Genomic DNA, 14957 nt, shown 5'->3' on the forward strand with positions numbered 1-14957 from the left:
GAATAAGCAAACACTAGTAGAATATATTTGCAAAAGGTATTTCTGGAAAAAGACTATTATCCAAAATATACAAAGAATTCTTAAAGTTCCACAATAAGGAAACAAACAACCCAGTTAAAAAATGGACTAAAGACCTTAACAGACACCTCACCAAAGATATACAGATGGCAATAAGCACATGAAAAGATGCTCCATATCATATGTCATCAGGGAAATGCAAATTTAAACAACAATAAGATACCACTACACACCTACCAGACTGGCCAAAATCTGAACACTGACAACACCAAATGCTGACAAGGATGTGGAGCTGAAAGAACACTCATTTCATTGCCAGTGGGAGTGCAAAATGCTGCTGCCACTCTGGAGGACAGTTTGGCAGTTTCTCAAAAAACTAAACTGACTCTTACCATATGATCCAGCAATTATGCTCCTGGGTATTCACCTAAAGGTGCTGAATATTTGTGTCAACAAAAATGCCTGCACACAGCTGTTTAGTCATAACAGACAAAGCTTAGAAGCAACCAAGATGTCCTTTGGTAGGTGAATGGATAAGAAAATTGTCATCCAGACAACAGAATATTATTCAGTGATAATAAAGAAATAAACTATCAAGCAATGAAGAGACATGGAATCTTCAGTGCATATTACTAAGCAAAAGTCAATCCAAAAAGGCCACATTCTATATCATTCCAATTACATGACATTCTGGAAAAGGAGAAACTACTGAGACAGTGAAACGATCAGTGGCTGACAAGGCTTTGGGGAGAGGTAAGGATGAACAGGTGGAACAAAGAGGATTTTTAGGGCAGTCAAGCTACTTAGTATGGTACTGTGGTGGTGGATACATGTCATTATACATTTGTCAAAACCCACAGAACTCCAAGAGTGAACCCTAATGTAAACCATGGACTTTTGAGTGATAATGATGTGTCACTTAAAGGTTCATCAATGATAACAGAAGCATAACTCTGGGGGGGATATTGGTAATGGGAGACTATGCATGTGTGGGGGAAGGGAGGATATAGGAAATTTCTGTACCTTCTACTCAATATTGCTATGAACCTAAAATTGCTCTTAAAAAGTCTATTTTTAAAAACCTTTCTGACCTTGGGTTATGCAAAGCCTTCTTACAAATATATCAGAAGCACAAACAACAAACCACATGAAATGATGCGCAATAGCATTTACCATTAGGGTAAGGCAAATCTAAGCCACGGTGAGATACCACTTTGTATGAAACAGGATGGTTATAAACAAAAAAGCCCCAGATAAGTGTTGGTGAGGTCGCAAACAAAATGGAATACTTCTACATTACAATGTTAATGCAAAATAGTACAGGTTCCTCAAAATGTTCACTGTATAGTTACCATATGACCCAGAAATCCACTCCTATAGATTAAACCCAAGAGAAATATATCCACAAGTATGGGAAGTACATCCACAATACCACAATACATCCACAAGTATGGGAAAACCTGTAGAAAGATGTTCATAGCAGCATTACCCTATACTGAAAATTGTTTTTTAAAAATGGAAAGAACTGGGGTGCCTGGGTGGCTCAGTCAGTTAAGCATCTACCTTTGGCTCGGGTCATGATCATGGGGTCCTGGGGTCCTGGGATCCAGCCCCACACAGGGCTCCCTGCTTAGTGGGGAGTCTGCTTCTCCCTTTCCCTCTGCCCTTCCCCCCTGCCTGTGCTCTTTCTCTCTCTCATGCTCTCTCTCTCAAATGAATAAATAAAATCTTTAAAAAAATTTTTTTTTAAATGGAAAGAACTCACATGACCATCAACTGATCAGCAGATGAATAGGGAACTAAAACATGGTATTATCCACACAGTGGAATATTACTTGGCAACAAAAAGGAATGGAATACTGATACATGCTACAAAACGAATACACCTCAAAAACGTGCCATATAAAAGTGACAAAAACCCCACATATTGTAGAATTCTGTTTAAAATAAAACATCCAGAATAGAAAAATCTACAGATAGAAAGTGGATTAGTAGTTGCCATTGGTGGAGGTGGGGGGAAGTGGGGGCAGGAATGTTAAAGGGTATGGGGTTTCTTTTTGGGATTGATAAATACTCCCTAAAATCAATGATGGTGATGGTTGCACAACTCCTGAGTAAACTTTAAAGAAAAAATTTAATTGTACATTTTAAATGTGGGACTTGTGGGGCACTGGGGTGGCTCAGTTAAGCATCTGGCTCTTGATCTCGGCTCAGGTCATGATCTCAGGGTTGTGAGATTGAGCCTGTGTTGGGCTCCACACTGGGCATGGAGCCTGCTTGAGATTCTCTCTCCCTCTCCCCCTAGCCCCTGCTCCCACCCTGCACTTGAGTGCACGCTTTCTCTCTATATAGCTAAATATCTAAATAAATAAATAAATAAATAAATAAATAAATAAATAAATAAATAATAAATGACTTGTATGGTTTGTGAATTATATCACACCTTAAAAAAATACCAGAGTATTTCTTAATTCAAAATCAATGCTATGTCAACATGTATCTTTTATCAATGCCAAATGTAACTTTTTGAACATGAATTCTCAATTCAGAACACAGTTGTTTTAATGAAAAGACATAATGTACCAAGCAGACATTTTAGATGGCTTACAAGTGTGAGTAAAATCTTAAAGTCTTCCATATAGGACAATTCCCCACTTCTTTCTTCTTTGGGAAGGAAACCTGATATATAATGAGGAATATTTACTACCCTATGTGGATTAAAAAATAGAAAACCTAGGGGCGCCTGGGTGGCACAGTGGTTGGGCGTCTGCCTTCAGCTCAGGGCGTGATCCCGGCATTATGGGATCGAGCCCCACATCAGGCTCCTCCGCTGTGAGCCTGCTTCTTCCTCTCCCACTCCCCCTGCTTGTGTTCCCTCTCTCACTGGCTGTCTGTCTCTGTCAAATAAATAAATAAAATCTTAAAAAAAAAATAGAAAACCTAATATTAAAAATTCAAAAGATGGGGCGCCTGGGTGGCGCAGTCATTAAGCGTCTGCCTTTGGCTCAGGGCGTGATCCCGGTGTTATGGGATCGAGCCCTACATCAGGCTCCTCTGCTAGGAGCCTGCTTCTTCCTCTCCACTCTCCCTGGCCTTTCCCTCTCTCGCTGGCTGTCTCTATCTCTGTCAAGTAAATAAATAAAATCTTTTAAAAAAAAAATTCAAAAGACTACAGTAAGTGATGTTTACCCCAATTAAATTACATTTCCATTACTTTTATGCAGTTCAATGCTACCCATTTAGGTGTGAATACATGTTTTGGTGATTAGGTCAGAGAACTTTCAGGCTATCAAGCCCTCTTTTGTATTCCATTCCAATATGTTGGTTACTTACCCACCCTAGTGTAAGGCTAGGCTAGTCAACCAAAGCTGATGTGAAGAGGGAGAAAAGGCATCATTCCCTCTTTCAAGGAACTTAAAAATCCGACTCAGGCTGAGCTGCAGGACCACAATGTTAATACTAATTACTCTCTGATCTCTCACAAGAACTGTCTAGGGTAGGCAGCTGTGTAATCTTTATATATAAAGATCATGCTTCCAGCCTACTGTCAGTAGAACAATGACTTTGCATTAATGGTAACAGATTCACACACTTTTCCCCAGTCCAAATAATGACCAAAATCTGCTAAAGACAACTGACCAGGGTACGAAGTATAGTTCTACCCCTGGTAAAAGCAAAGCTTCTTTAACCGATAAAAGGATTAAACCCAAACAGTCTTAATGGTGTCTGATATGAACAAAAAAATCCTGCCATCAAAATTAAGATGTACAGAATGGCCTTCAAGAATTCACTTTAGGTATTAATAAACCAAAATTCTCCATACTACTGTAATTTCTTGAGTATTCACTACTCACTTAAACCTAATACATGGGAAAAACATGTACTTTAGTGGGCAGCTCTTCTACCATCTTCCCATCAACATCATTTTGCAAATAATATAATCTTAAACTCTATGCTCAGAGTATAGCCCAGGACTACCTTATACGTAGTGTCATTTGTTAAGAATTTATTAAACTGATAACCTAGACAGTTCAGAATTTAGAACTCGATGGATATATTTCTTTATAAATAATTTGAAAGGAAATAATTTTCTAGTGAGAAATACTACATTTAAAGTAATTAAGTCAGACCTGTCCAACACACACCTACATAAATGACATAACTTACTGAGCCAAAGGGGCACCAAGGGATGCTGCTCCTGGCATGTAAAGTTTAACTTTTAAGTTGCCTATGGCTTTAAATTACTAAGCAATTAAGGTAAGAGACTTAAAAAGTATGGAAGTTAAGTTTCCTCTTGGGGAGACTTTTTTCTAATGCTCAATCCATTCCTCCCTGCTCCTGCATAGATTTAAACTATAAAAAGTAATAAGTGAAAAATCTGTGGGCTTTGAAATAAAGAAAATAAAACTGCACAGCCCAGCTCAGAGAGCAGCAAACAACTTAGTGGGCCTTCCCGTTTGCTCTTCAACCACCTGCAGGTTGACATCAGAGAAGCAGTTTTGTTAACTTTCTCCTATAACCAAAGGCCCTACCAGCTATGATGGTTCTATGTAACTATAGTATGTATAATAGGATAATAACTATAGGTACTACAATGGGATATCACAGGCAAGAAAACAGATATAAGGAACTACCAAGTTCAAAAGTTCAACTACTAAATATTTTTCAAAATATTACAGTACAGGGGCGTCTCGCTGGCACAGCGGTTAAGCGTCAGCCTTCGGCTCGGGGCGTGATCCCAGCGTTATGGGATCGAGCCCAACATCAGGCTCCTCTGCTATGAGCCTGCTTCTTCCTCTCCCACTCCCCCTGCTTGTGTTCCCTCTCTCGCTGGCTGTCTCTATCTCTGTCAAATAAATAAATAAATAAAAATCTTTAATAAATAAATAAATAAATAAATATTGCAGTATAGGTTATTATATAATTCAGGACAATCAATTATGACCTAGGACCGAAGGGACTACTCCCAATATAACCTTTCCTTCCAATGACCTGAAGTCAGAAATTCTTCTTGCTGGTTCTTCCTGGATACATTCCTTGTAAAGCAGAAACATCCCCGGGAAGATAATACATAAACTACTTCTGACACTGATTAATGACTTTACAGACTGACCTTTCTTTTAAAGTGTACAATTATCAGGTAGAAACAGAGAATAGTTTGGGGAAAAACAAAAACAAAAAAAAAAAAAAGAAGACTGAAGAAGAAACTTCACATTGGCTTTATACATTTTTTTTCCAGACACACACACACACACACAAATTCCATCAGATGCTGATGTCTACAACTTTGCTCCTCTACTTTTGAACAAACCTAGACAAAGCTGATCAAAACAGCATTTAACAGCTAAGAATCTTGGGTCATGATGGTAAGCATACCATACAACCTAAAGCTTATTATCTTCCTCACTACCTCAACTGCATCCTGGGCTATCTAAACATCTGTACCATTGGCCTATCTAGCACTACAACATCGCATTTTCTTGTGTCAATTCTGATTTCTTCCCCTTGGGCAATAAACAGATTCACCTCTCCAAAGCATAAAGTACAAAACCAAACCAAACCTTCGATTATCTCAAACTGCCACTCCATTTCTCACAGTTCATGGTCCTCGAAATACTGACACTTTCTACTTCAATTACCAATCACTACTCAATCACTGAAATGGCTTTTGTGCAATACCCTGCCCACCTGGCACTCAAATAAACGTATCTCCACATGGCTATCTGTGTCCTGATACCCAATCTACATCTTCCTTCTCAGTAACAGCACATCTACTACCTTTATTTTTTGAAACACTCATCTATCTTTGCTTCCCAGACTCTCTTGCCTGGCTATTCCCTCTGCTTGTCTGAACTACCCTGCTCAATCTCTTTTGCTTCTTCCCGGTTCTTACTATTGCTGTACCCAAAGATTCCACCATCAATCTTCTCTGCTTCCCTTTGAATCTTTTTCACTCCCTTTACTTCAGTGGCCCCATAAAAGGAGTATCTCCCAAAACTTTATCTATACCCTTAATCTGCCTCTGAAACATTCTACAACAGTAGGCAGTTGACCTGTACAGCAAGATTTCTAACCCTTGGCATGACTGATATTTTTAAAGCCTTGAGACTTAATTCACGTACTACACAATTTACTCATTGACAGTACAACTCAGTGGTGTTTAGTATATTCAGAGTTATGCAACCATCACCATGATATAATTTTAGAACATTTTCATCACCCAAAAAGAAGCCCCATGCACTTAAGCCATCACCTCCTGTTTTCTTCCAACCATCCCAGCCCTAGGTAACCACTAATCTTTCTGTTTCCATAGGTCTGCCTACTCTGGAATTGTACAACATGTGGTCTTTTGTGAATGACTTCTTTCACAAAAAAGAATGTATAATGTATGATGTTTCCAAGGTGTATCCATGTTGTTGCATGTATCAGTATCAGTATTCCTTTTTACTGATGAATAATAGTCTATAATGTGGGTAAACCACATTTATCCATTCATCAGTTGATGGCTATTTGCGTTATTTCTACTTTTTGCCTATTATAAATTATACTGCTAAGTACATTCACATAGAAGTTTTTGTGTGGATCACTACTGACATTTTGGGCACAATAACTATTTCTTGTGGGAGCTGTCCTGTGCATGTTAGATGTCTAGCAGTAACCCTGGCCTCTACCCACCAGTTGCCAGTAACACTCCCCTAGAAGTGATAACCAAATATGTCTCCAGACACTGCCAAATGTATCAAGTGTGCAAAATCACCCCAACTGAGAACCCCTGCTATGGAGTTATGACTTCTTCAGTGAAACTCTATGTATGCACGTTAATCTTGACCTAAGATCACTGCAAAATTATTATATACGCCAGCAAATACTCTTAAATATTAATAAATATCTAAATATTCAATTCATGTATTCTTTTCATTAATACCTCTCAGCTTCAACTGGCTTTCTCAATAACATTTTTATAGTCATAATTTACATACTTCTCAGTAAGAAATCTCCGAAAGCTTCAGCAGCCAACTACACAAAATTTCCTTCCACCCAATCTAATATATATTTTGGTCTATAATCATATCTTTTCATTTATCAACAAATCATTTACATAAATACAAATCTGGAGGCTGAACTTTGGAAAACAGTGTGAAGTTCCCTTAAAAAGTTAAAAATTGAGCTACCCTATGATCCAGCAATTGCACTACTGGGTATTTACCCCAAAGATACAGATGTAGTGAAGAGAAGGGCCATATGCACCCCAATGTTCATAGCAGCATTGTCCACAATAGCTCAATTGTGGAAGGAGCCGAGATGCCCTTCAACAGATGACTGGATTAAGAAGATGTGGTCCATGGGGCGCCTGGGTGGCGCAGTCGTTAAGCATCTGCCTTCGGCTCAGGGCATGATCCCAGCGTCCTGGGATCGAGCCCCATATCAGGCTCCTCCGCTAGGAGCCTGCTTCTCCCTCTTCCACTCCCCCTGCTTGTGTTCCCTCTCTCGCTGGCTGTCTCTGTCAAATAAATAAATAAAATCTTTAAAAAAAAAAAAAAAGATGTGGTCCATATATACAATGGAATATTACTCAGCCATCAAAAAGAACGATTTCACAACATTTGCAGCAACATGGATGGGACTGGAGGAGATAATGCTAAGTGAAATAAGTCAAGCAGAGAAAGACAATTATCATATGGTTTCACTCATTTATGGAACATAAGAAATAGGAAGATCGGCAGGAGGAGAAAGGGAAGAATGAAGGGGGTAAACAGAAGGGGATGAACCATGAGAGACTATGGACTCTGGGAAACAAACTGAGGGCTTCAGAGGGGAGAGGGGTGGGGGACTGGGATAGGCCTGTAGTGGGTATTAAGGAGGGCACGTATTGCATGGTGCACTGGGTGTTAAACAGAAGTAATGAATCATGGAACATTACATCAAAAACTAGGGGTGTACTGTCTGGTGACTAACGTAACAAAATAAAAAATTATTATAAAAAAAAATATGGAGGCTGAGCATGCATATTTAACCTTAAAAATCATTGATTCATATGAATAATTTCTCCTATCAATCCTTTTGGCATTCTAGCATTCTAAATTAAAAACTAATGTAAGGGCAATTAAGTTATATATTAACAGATGCAGCAATCATTCACCACCATGACATTTCTCAGGTAATTCCAACTCCCCTAGCCTCTTCTATCTTTCTAAACAATAGTCAATTATCTGTTGGGATAACTGGATAACCACATGCAAAAGAACTAAGCCTGATCACTATCTCACATCATACATAAAATTTAATTAAAAACAGATCAAAGTCTTCAATATGAAGAGTCTACATATAAGAAGCCAGTCTTAAAAGAAGACACAGGCATAAATTTTCATGACTTGGGATCAGGCAATGATTTCTGAGCTGCGACAACAAAAGAAAAAATAAATAAATTGGACATCATCAAAATTCAAATTTTCTGTATTTCAAAGGACATCATAAAAAAGTAAAATACAACTCAGAGAAATGGAGGAATTATCTGAAAATCATGTATCTGTTAAGGGACCTGTATCCAGAATATATAAAGAACTATTACAATTCAATTTTAAACAAATAAACCAATTAAAAAATAGACAATGGATTTCAATAGGCATTTTTCCAAAGAAGAATCACAAATGGCTCACAACCACATAAAAAGATGTTTAATACATTAACCATCAGGGTAATGCAAATCAAAATCACAATGAGATACCACTTCATATGAAATAGGATGGCTATAAACAGACAAATAACAAGTGTTGGCCAGGATGTGGAGAAATTGGAAACCCTTATATAATGTTGGTAAGAATGTAAAATGGTACAGCTACTTTAGAAAACAGCTTGGCAGCTCCTCAAAATATTAAACACAGAGTTTCCACATGTTTCAGCAATTCTACTGCTAGGTACATCCCAGAGAAATGAAAATTTAAGTCCAAACATGAACTTACAATGAATGTTCATAGCAGCAGCATTATTCATAATAACCAAAAAGCTGAAACAGCCCAACTGTCAATCAATTAATCCATGGATAACTAGAAATGTGGTATATCTTTACAACAAAAATTATGCGTATGTAGAGACAGAAAGAAAGAAAAAGAAAAAGGGACAAAATGTTTTCAACTGGTGAATCTTGGTATTAGGACATACGGCCAATTCTTTCAATTACTCTTGTAGTATCTTCGTATGTTTAGAAGTACATCAAAATAAAAAGATGAAAGAGAATGCACATTGCAAAAAATTATGAATAGGGATTGATATTGGCAATTTAACACAGCCTCATTTAACATGATACCATTCTAAACGATCGAATATATTTGATACAAAATACACATTTTACAAGGTCTACTAGCTATTATTCTATCTTAAGGCATAAATCATTTTTTAAAGAGCCAAACATTTTATATTAACTAAGTTAAATTTGATTTGTAGGCCCTCTTCAAGGTACAAAGCTAAATGATAATCCAATTCCCTTCCAGTGATTAAACAGATCACCAAGGAATTGCCAAAATTAGAAATTATATCACAATTGGGTTCCCTGAAACTGATTCCCTTAATTAGCACTAAAAATGTAGCTTTGTTTAACTCCATTGCCACGTTCTTTCCCTACATTTAAAGCTAATCCTCTTGAAGGAATACTGGACTGGAGTTCAGGTGGCCAACAAATGACTACTATGCAAACATCTATGGTCAGATATGAATTCATCTGTAAGTCATGAAGCAGAATATCTGAAGGTCAAGATCAAGATCTACTTTTCTTTAAACAAGGGATTATTTTCTCTGGGAACACTAAAGCCGTGCTTATTATTTTCAGATGACAGGTTTTCCAGAGCTTTATCTAAATACTTTGTGAAAATATTTTATGTGTGTGTATCTTTCGACAAACTTTGTTTCCAAACTCCTACAGCACTGTTTCCCTTTACAAAACAGTCACATTTCCCCCTAAAACAGAGACTTTAAAATTGGCTCCAATATATGCAGTGTAACTTTTGTTGATTTTCCCTACATATATAATTAATGTTTTGATAGTTCCATATGGCCTGCTACTTTTTAAATCTGTCTCAAAGTTTTCAACATCTTTCCCTTTTTTACTAACAAAAACTGGAGCAAAAATTATATTGCAACACTCAAAGGGGAAATTTTTTAAAACGCAAACCTAAGAAAATATATGCCTTTTAACAACCAAAAAGAATATACTGAAGATATCAATTAATAACGAGTAGAAAGCTGATTAGAGAGCAAGGATAAAAGCAGAAAGTGATTAACATCCCTATAAGCTCTGCCCCACAGAGCACCAGCTCACCATGACTGCCTTGGGGAAAGAAAACGAGTCAGAGACTCAGTACCCTATACAGCATTTCACAGTTAGTTTTTTACTGCATGAGTGTATTAACTTGAAAATAGAAGGAAAAGTTGTACCTAACACCACTTAACCCCTTTAAAATCCCACAATTTTACCAGCCAAAAACAGTAGGTAATTTCTAGTATGTGAATATAGCAACTCTTGGCTCTGTTGGAATAAAAATGAGTCTCACCTTAAATCTCTGGTATGGCTGAATATGTATTTCCTATTTGCTTGTCATGTTTTTCTCCTAAATAGATTCCCTAACCCCTCATACCTAGGCCCCCAAGAAAAGACTGATTAAAGACATGTACAACAAGTTAAATTAAATTTCCTGTATATTAGGTCAAGAAAAAAGAACCTAACACAGACAGCTGATGAGCTTCTTTATTCAAGTAAACTACTAAAAGCTCAATAAATAGTAGCTAACTCCTGAGTGTTTTAAATGTATTACTATATTTAAATCACTCAACAATCCATAGCCCCATTTTATATTTGGAAAAACTGAGACGCAGTGATGTTGCCTAACATCAGCTAAGAATTAAACCTAGATTTGTCTGACTCAACTATGACAAAGATGAAGAGACACTAGATAGTACTGCTTTCAATCTATCAATAGGTAGCAAATTTTCTAGAAAGCAAATCATAAACCTTAAACTAAGAAACAGAAATTTTTCAACTTTAATAACTGATTTTTTTAAAAAGCAGACATATGTACCTATAATGTAACCCATTTAAACTTATTTTGTATCACTCATAATTAGCTAGAAATAAAAGTTTTATATTTTAATATTAAAAAAAAGTCTTCAAAGGGGGCACCTGGGTGGGTCAGTTGGTTAAGCATCTGCCTTCGGCTCAGGTCATGATCCCAGGGTCCTGGAATCCAGACCCGAGTTGGGCTCCCTGCAGAGCAGGAAGCCTGCTTCTCCCTCTGCCTCTGCCCCTCCCCCTACTCATGCTCTCTCTCTCTCAAATAAATAAAGTCTTTAAAAAAAAAAAAAAAGGTCTTCAAAGAATAAACATACTACTACCTTACTATCTACACTTGAACAATATCTGCATCCATAAAGATCAAATCACAGAATGCGAAATTAGTCTTAAGGAAAGTCAGCCAAATAAATCCAATGTAATCACATGTTACACAGAGGAAATGATTCAGTTTCTTGACAAAAATTCACTTCCCACCTTCTTCCTTTTCCTTCCTAAGAAACACTGCTATTCCTTAGTTGACAACAGCCCCCTTTTCCACTAAATGCTTCCATTTATTTGACTCTCTTCTACAAAGCTGTAAATGAAATTTTAAATCCTGTAAGTAGTCCACTGCATTGTACATTATAAAATGAAAAAAAAAATTAAATTCCATTTCTTAAAAACGTATTTTCTTTCCAGCAATAACGCTTTACAAACCTGCAGATGTGAAGTACTTTTAGCCATAATTGAGTCATCTATGAAAATTACCACAAATAAACTCTTCAGTTGTTAAAAGGATATAATTTGGAGGAAGAAAGTTCCAGCTCAAGACTTGATTGGCGAGTGCAAGGTAACGCTGAAATACTGAAGACATCTGAGCATTGAGGTTTTCCCGCCTGCTGAACTCCTGAAGAACTTCAACCGTTAACATGAAGATTTGACGAAGGTCATCTTCCTATAATAAATAAATCACACATATTTTTCAATCAAAAGCTGATACACAATGTATTCCCATTTAAGAACCATAAAACAAAACAAACAAAAACCTTAAATTTTTCAATGGAAAAGCACTACCTCTTTACGAACATTTTCCATTTTTAGGCCTGCTTATAATTTATATCGCAAGCATGCTTTCAAGTGACAGCAGTTTGAATGCATCTACTGTAATATAAATGCTAGTCCACAAAAGAAGCGGAGTTTTTGACAACTACTACAGAGCTGGAGGGGTCAGTTGCTTTAGTGCAGAGCCCTCGGATTTAAGCCAATGCCTTCACATAACTTTACTTCAGAGCCAAACAATACATACGAGACAAAGAGCCCACACCATCTGCAATAACATTTTAAATACATGGCCCTCGTTGGCATTCTGCCAGGCCTATTTTAAGGCCAGCAAAGTCCCACCGATTGAATCAGTTACATCTAAATGTAATAAGAACAAAATAAATAATCTAAGGATCTTTGGAGTGGTATTTCCTTTTTGTTTAAAGACTAAAATTAAACAAGAAATCTAAAATTGCCAACTATGTGCACCAAATCTTTATCCTACCTTATGTTATATCCTTTACTAAATGCTGTGAAATCACAACACAAATCTTCAAGTACAGGCTACCATTCAACTAGATAAAATAAATGCTCTTGCTCCATTAAGAACAGATTGTGTAAAAAGTAAACAATCTAATGAAACATAAAAATACCAATACCTGAAAAACTCTTTTGCAGTTACCATGGAATTCCATACTGAGTCCAATGTTGCTAGTTTTACTTGAACTTGAGAATTCACTCAATAGTGCAGTTAGAATAGAACAGGCCAGAGTTTGCTGTAATTATTTGATAAGAAACAACTGTAAGGCATTTTTCCCCAATGCTTTCTTTCAATACAGTATTTGTTCAAAGAACGTTTTCTATCTTTAGATCTTCCATTATATCTTTAGATCTTCCGTTATATCTTTAGATCTTATTCCTATCAGTCAGAAAACTAGATATGACAAAGTAAAGATTAGCTCTCCTTTCTAAGTAGCCTAGTAATTATAAATATACTTCCTCAATTTCAGTTATACAAATCCATCTATGACTTGAACTCAGGAAATACATCTATTCAGTCATAGAGTACAAATGACATTTCAACATAACCAATGCTGAATGTATTATTTCATTTACTTCACACAACAACCCATATCCCCATTTCACATTTGAACAAGTGAGGTTTGGAGAGGATAGGTAATTAACACCAGCTGAGATTTGAACTCAGGTCTGTGTGACTCTATGTTCTCATGTTTATAAAATGTATTTCCAAGCAGATAAAAAGTGAAACAGATTTTACAGCATCCAAAACATTAACCAGGTAATTCTCAAAAGTTTTTTAAATTGAAAATAAAGATTTTCCTTCTTAATGGCTCTATGAAACAGGCTCCTAACATCAACTTACTGCTTTTACTCATAGACTATTTAGAGTCAAGGTGCCAGGGATGGAGAGGATACAAACTATTCTGGCAAGTTTCCAGGGGTTAAACAGAAATATGCACACTACCTCTGAACAACCGAAAGATTAAAGTCAAGATGATACTATTTATGCAAGCTTATACAACAGCTGAACACAGTCATACCCACCCACCAACTGCAACATCTTTGTTCAGAAATGCTTCTGATGTCAGTACCTTGACCTTACAGATGCTTATCTTGGCAAATCTGAGCAAATATACATAAAATTAAATTCCTAAAGAATAGCATGAGTTGCTATTTGCTAAAGCTGAATGATGGTTACATGGAAGACCAATATACTTTATGTTTATTTTTGCGTTAATTCTGAAACTTTCCTCTAAAACCTGTGAAAAAGAATCAAATTCATATTTAATTTCAATTAAATTTCAATTAAAAGAAGCATGGCTGTATAACTAATATTTATGGATGGCACACCACCACATACATTCAAGCAGTTTCTTAGACTTTGCCACTCCATGAAGCCTAACAATAGAGAATACATGCAAATTCCTTCAGCAATCTGGGGAATTAAACTAAGCTGCCTTCAACAATGGTAAAAGTACTCTTAATATGCCTGGTTTAGTTTAAACACACACACATACACACTCACACATGCACTCACTCTTTGTAAACTTTACTTTAAAATATACATTTCTTTTAATATAAAAATGTTCCCCCTTCCCCAAATCATCAAGAGAATTGTACAAGTTTAACTGCCTTTGCACAGCCCCAGGCACACGGAGGAAGAAACCTGGTCTGAGAAACCAAGCACTAAAGAACCTCTTATAGAGAAAACAGTCTGTGGCATACTCACACTTCATTTTACATACTAACAAAATCTTAGAAACTCACTAGTACAATCTCTTCATTTTTTTCTTAGTTAAGAAAATTGTACTTTAAAAAATACCTTATCTTTAAAATGGTGATTAATGATTAAAGTGCCAACAATCAAAACCTCACAGATACATTTAAATAACACTGGGACCAACTATGAACATAGTTCTTAAATATATCTAGGCTTTAGTGAAGAAAGTAGGTATTGAATTCAAATTAATAAAATTCAAAGCAAAAAGTTAGCACACAGAGATCTAACACAATGTATTACAAGATCCTCTGATTCTGGAAACATTTTATACCATCCCATATTTTATGTCTTTTAACCTTGGTTTTTCTCTCTCCTTTCTAAATAAGACTTCAGTGAATAGAACATTATGAACCCAGAATCTCTCAGTAACACAAATTTATCATTCTTACAAATAAATTATCTATAATAGTTTACACAAGTAATTTACAAATTCCCACAAACTATTAGTGTCAACCTCTATTCACTACAAAATGGCATATTTTAGGGGCGCCTGGGTGGCACAGCGGTTAGGCGTCTGTCTTCGGCTCAGGGCGTGATCCCGGCATTATGGGATCC

The 14957-nt window shown here is 36.5% G+C and overlaps 1 protein-coding gene across 4 annotated transcripts in view; it reads right to left on the reverse strand.

Moving 5' to 3' along the window:
* XPO4 (exportin 4) overlaps positions 1-14957 on the reverse strand; it is a 120325-nt gene that overhangs the window by 60043 nt on the left and 45325 nt on the right. For all 4 annotated transcript variants that reach the window (XM_002925269.4, XM_034664962.1, XM_034664963.1 and 1 more), the window contains 2 exons: positions 12760-12876; positions 11861-12014 (listed from right to left, as the gene is read on the reverse strand). In XM_002925269.4, the coding sequence (XP_002925315.1) occupies positions 11861-12014; positions 12760-12876 (271 nt within the window). The remainder of the gene's footprint in view (positions 1-11860; positions 12015-12759; positions 12877-14957) is intronic.

Source organism: Ailuropoda melanoleuca, chromosome 7 (genome assembly GCF_002007445.2).
Source record: "Ailuropoda melanoleuca isolate Jingjing chromosome 7, ASM200744v2, whole genome shotgun sequence".
Taxonomy (NCBI): Eukaryota; Metazoa; Chordata; class Mammalia; order Carnivora; family Ursidae; genus Ailuropoda; species Ailuropoda melanoleuca.